This window comes from Stegastes partitus, unplaced genomic scaffold (assembly GCF_000690725.1).
Source record: "Stegastes partitus isolate 25-593 unplaced genomic scaffold, Stegastes_partitus-1.0.2 Scaffold1775, whole genome shotgun sequence".
Taxonomy (NCBI): Eukaryota; Metazoa; Chordata; class Actinopteri; family Pomacentridae; genus Stegastes; species Stegastes partitus.
In genome coordinates this window covers 19,396-23,457 of record NW_007579506.1, presented here as the reverse complement: position 1 = coordinate 23,457, position 4,062 = coordinate 19,396, and the positions used below count along the sequence as shown (strand labels likewise).

Sequence of the window (4,062 nt, the reverse complement as noted above, 5' to 3'; positions counted from 1 at the left end):
AGCAGAAATGGGACCAATCAGAGTTGACGTGGGTTGAAAAAGTAACGGGCAGATGGACGTCTTGAATCTCGGGTAGGTTGATGGAGTTTAGGACAGTAGGAGATGGAGGGATCATCTACCGCTGAGCCGAGTTTCAACATCCGTCCATGTTGCCTTCATGTTAGAATCCTTCAGGAAGTGGTGGAACTGATCAGGAGCAGGAAGTCGTAAAAACTAAAACAACATTTATGGCATTATGGAAGGATGCATGACTTTTTTGTGTATTGGATGTGATGTGGTCTTATGTGTGACCCCAGACTCCTGCTCAGTGGCCCGGTAGAACCAGTGAGCTGTAGGAGTGTTTGTGTTGTTGTTGTGGCTGCTGCTCTGCTGGTCGGCTCTTCCAGTCGTGGGTTCGACCTCGTAGCTCCACATAGATCAGCCAGTCTGGGTCTGGACCCCCACCAGAGGAGGACCGGTGAGACCTCGTCCTCCTCTCCGGCCCGACCCAGTTTCAGCATCATCAGTTTAAGTCTGAGCGTTCAGATCTTCCGGGTCTGAGCCGCCGTGACTGAAAAACCTGCTGAGGGGTGTTTCCCCGATGATGGCTCCAACAAACCCACAGAAAAACTCTTCTGGGGTCTTTTTGTGACCGTCTGCTGGACGATGTTTGGATGTAACCTGAGTTCTGGTTTCTGGTTCTGTCAGGGGGCAGCAAGAAGGACCGGCAGGGCTGTGAGGTTCTGACCACGATGCTCCAGGCGCTACAGAACATCGTCGCCTCAGAAGCTCTGCCTGCAGACAGAGTCCTGGTGAGGAACCACGAGACACGACGAGAAACTCACGGCGTTCCAGCAGCAAACGTTTAAGAAACATCAGTAGAACGTAGAAAATAAACCAAAAATATACTCGGATGCTAGTTCAGACTCCTCTGGATGGAATAAACAAGATAAAAACAGATAAACCTGCACGTCGGATGTTCTGCTTCAGTGTTTTTCTGTGTTTCAGTGCATTTAGTCAAAGGAAACACAACACTAGAAACCTGCACAGCATTTTAGCTTTAAACGTTTATTTATGGTGGCTTTTTTTAACTTTTTTAGTCCTGAAAAAAAACATGACATAAAATAAGAAATGCAGTAAATAAAAAATAGAAAAGCAGTAAGATAGAAGTAATGTAGAATAAAGCTGGAGCAGAGGAGCGTGACGTAATGCTGAGTTAATAAATATCACATTATAATAAAACATTCACCTGAAAAATGAGATAAAAGATCAAATCCAATGTTTGTATTACGTTACAGAGACGTTCTGCCTGTAATTAAAATACTGCAGCTGTTACGCATGATGATATTTCTTTCTTTAATCTGTTTCGAGCAGCTTCAGACGAGCACCTGGCTGCTTTCTTTAACGTCTGTTTGTTGTCTTTAGTTTTCAGTGTTTATAATCTGTTTTCTGTCTGACTGTGATCTCGTGTTCCAGCTTCTGTTCGAGGCCACGGTCAAAGGGATCCCTCAGAGAGTCCTCGGTTCTGCTTCGTACCAAGTGGGGAAGATGGACGTCCTGAATGTGAGTTTGGTTTAATGAGCAGTTAATGATGTGAACGCTCGTCGATGAGCCGCTAACGTGTTGGTTTGTGCAGGGAACTCCGGCTCTGTTCCTCATCCAGCTGCTCTACAGCAGCAGCATGCTGGCGGCCTACGTGGAGGACGACAGGTGGGTCCAGTCCGGTTCTGTTGTTGACACCAACTTCTATAGATTATTTTTTTAATGTATTTCTATTATTCTTGTTGTTGTTTTTTTTGTTCTATTTTTACTTGAGCCTGTGATGCTTGTTTTTGGTATTTTACTGTCTGGACTCCAGGAGGACCAGCTGACGTCTTGGGCATCCTTTTAAATAAACAAACAAAACAAAAACGGGAGGTCCGACTCTCAGCCGCTACTAGTTTTAGACCAGTGACGGCTTTTAGATGCAACACTGGCTGAGTTTGAGGTTTATTTACCTTCAGTTTGACCTTCCTGGTCTGACTGATTTTAAATCGAGATTATTGAATATGTGACGAGTTCACAGCTCGATCTGAACCGACCCGATAATATCACACATTTCATGTTTAGGAGCTAAAATCAGGACATTCTGAGGCTGCAGACATTAAAAGAATGAAGGTGTGAGATTAATATTAAGCTCTTATGTGTATATTATTATATAGTTCTAAGCTCTTATGTAGTTCATCAGTTATATGTATGTCATTCATCTAAAACATAATAATATAACAAAATACTGTAAAAAAAAAATTACCTCTAAATTCATCTCTAGGAGCATTTTAGCCACAATATTCATACTAGTCAGGTTAAGTTCCTGCTTTTGTTTTTATCTCACTGCACAGAATCAGAAACAGTTTCAGAAATTAAAAGTAGAAGAAGAAAAATAAGATGAATAAAAGCAGAAAAATCTCTGCATAAAATATAAAAATGTACTTTGTATTAGGAAAATAAAAATAGAAGTACACAGAGTATTAGGTAACAACGGTTAAAGGTTTCTTTCTTCTGTTTCCCCATGAGGTGGCGCTCTGCTCCGTCTGTCCCATTATCGTGTTTGATACGCCTTTATTTTGAAATATTGTTTGTTTGTTTTCCTGCATCCTGCCGACATTTTTAAGCATTTCCATTATTATTAGATCTGCTCTTTAAGTTAAACGATGTTAAAGTTCTTCCCTTTGGCACCAACGGCTGTTAAAGTGGTGTTTAAAGCTGCAGCGCCCTCCGGTGGCACAGCTGTGAACTGGTTTAGTTTTTAAAGCGAACCTGTAACATAAGACCAACTGGATGTGTGGAACCGTCCCTGCAGGTTTGCTCGGTGCCTCCAGACGCTGGTCGGCTGCGGCCTGTCGGGTCCGACCTCCCCGCTGGCGTTCTCGGAGGCGGTTCTGGGCGCCATCGGTCGCAGCGCCGCCTCGCTGCAGAACAAGGAGCAGCTGTTCCAGATGTGGAGCGTCGTGGTCGGGCCGCTCACCGACACCATCACGCAGGTAGGAAGTTATTCACTGGAGGCCTTTCAAAATAAAAGACGGAGGAGGACTTGAACAGTTTCCTTGTAGCAGAAGACTGAAATCTAGTGTTGGACGGATCGTTGTTTTCGTCAGTTAATTCTGGATTTTGAGCCTTCTCAGTTTTCTACAGATTATCAGAGCTGATATTTGGTTATTTTTCTGTTTTATTAACCGATTATTGATAAGTGAAATGGATCTGATTCAACAAACCTAGAAACTGCTTTCACAGCGGCTAACGCTAACAGCTAGCGGCCAAGTTAGCAGGAAATGATTGGATCTAAAGCTTTAAGATGTGAACATGAGTTAGAAATAAAAGTGTCAGAACAGAGAAGAACGGGCAGAATGCACGAGACAAACTGATCAATCGATTGATTACTTCCTGTGCTGCCATCGCTCCTGTTTCCAGCCTACATAATAAATAGAAAACTAAATACAAAATGTTAAAGTCTCTGTGTGCTGGTTGTCCGTCTTTCTCGATGACCAGTATCGGTCTTAAAAACCCTCCTCGGTCGATCTCTGCTCACATCTGTCGTTTCCCGTCTTTCTTCAGTCCAATGAAGTGAACCAAGGCGACGCTCTGGAGCACAACTTCAGCGCCATGCACTCGGCCCTGATGCTGCCCATCACACACCTCCTGCAGGGGGCGCCGCTGCAGCAGGTCTGTCCGTCTCCCTTTGTATTTATGTTTTTAACCACTGCTGTGCTCACGGCTCTGCTCCACCACACCGGGTCTGTGGTGGTTTCTGCAGAACGTTTTAAGTGTTTAGTCCAGATGTTGTCTTCTGTCTGGAACGTCCAGCAGAGGCCACGACGTTCCCCCTCAAACCAAAGCCACTAACCCGATTCTGCTCCCCGTCTTGTGCTCAGGCGGCCCAGAAGTCGATGCTGTCGCTGTGGTCGAAGCTCTACAAGGTGTTCGCTCGCTGCTCCGCTCTGGTGGTCACGGCCGAGGAGAACATCTGCTGCGAGGAGCTCTGTGCCAAGATGGCGGCCGTGGTGGACAGAGAGGCTCTGACGGTGAGGAACGGGAGGCTTTAGAGAC

The 4,062-nt window shown here is 45.0% G+C and overlaps 1 protein-coding gene across 1 annotated transcript in view; it reads left to right on the top strand.

Annotated features, from left to right (window-relative positions):
• rif1 (replication timing regulatory factor 1) overlaps positions 1-4,062 on the top strand; it is a 45,043-nt gene that overhangs the window by 32,320 nt on the left and 8,661 nt on the right. Inside the window, exons 24-29 of the mRNA XM_008302202.1 lie at positions 688-791; positions 1,456-1,542; positions 1,616-1,689; positions 2,819-2,999; positions 3,571-3,678; positions 3,888-3,996. Coding sequence (XP_008300424.1) covers positions 688-791; positions 1,456-1,542; positions 1,616-1,689; positions 2,819-2,999; positions 3,571-3,678; positions 3,888-3,996 — 663 coding nt within the window. The remainder of the gene's footprint in view (positions 1-687; positions 792-1,455; positions 1,543-1,615; positions 1,690-2,818; positions 3,000-3,570; positions 3,679-3,887; positions 3,997-4,062) is intronic.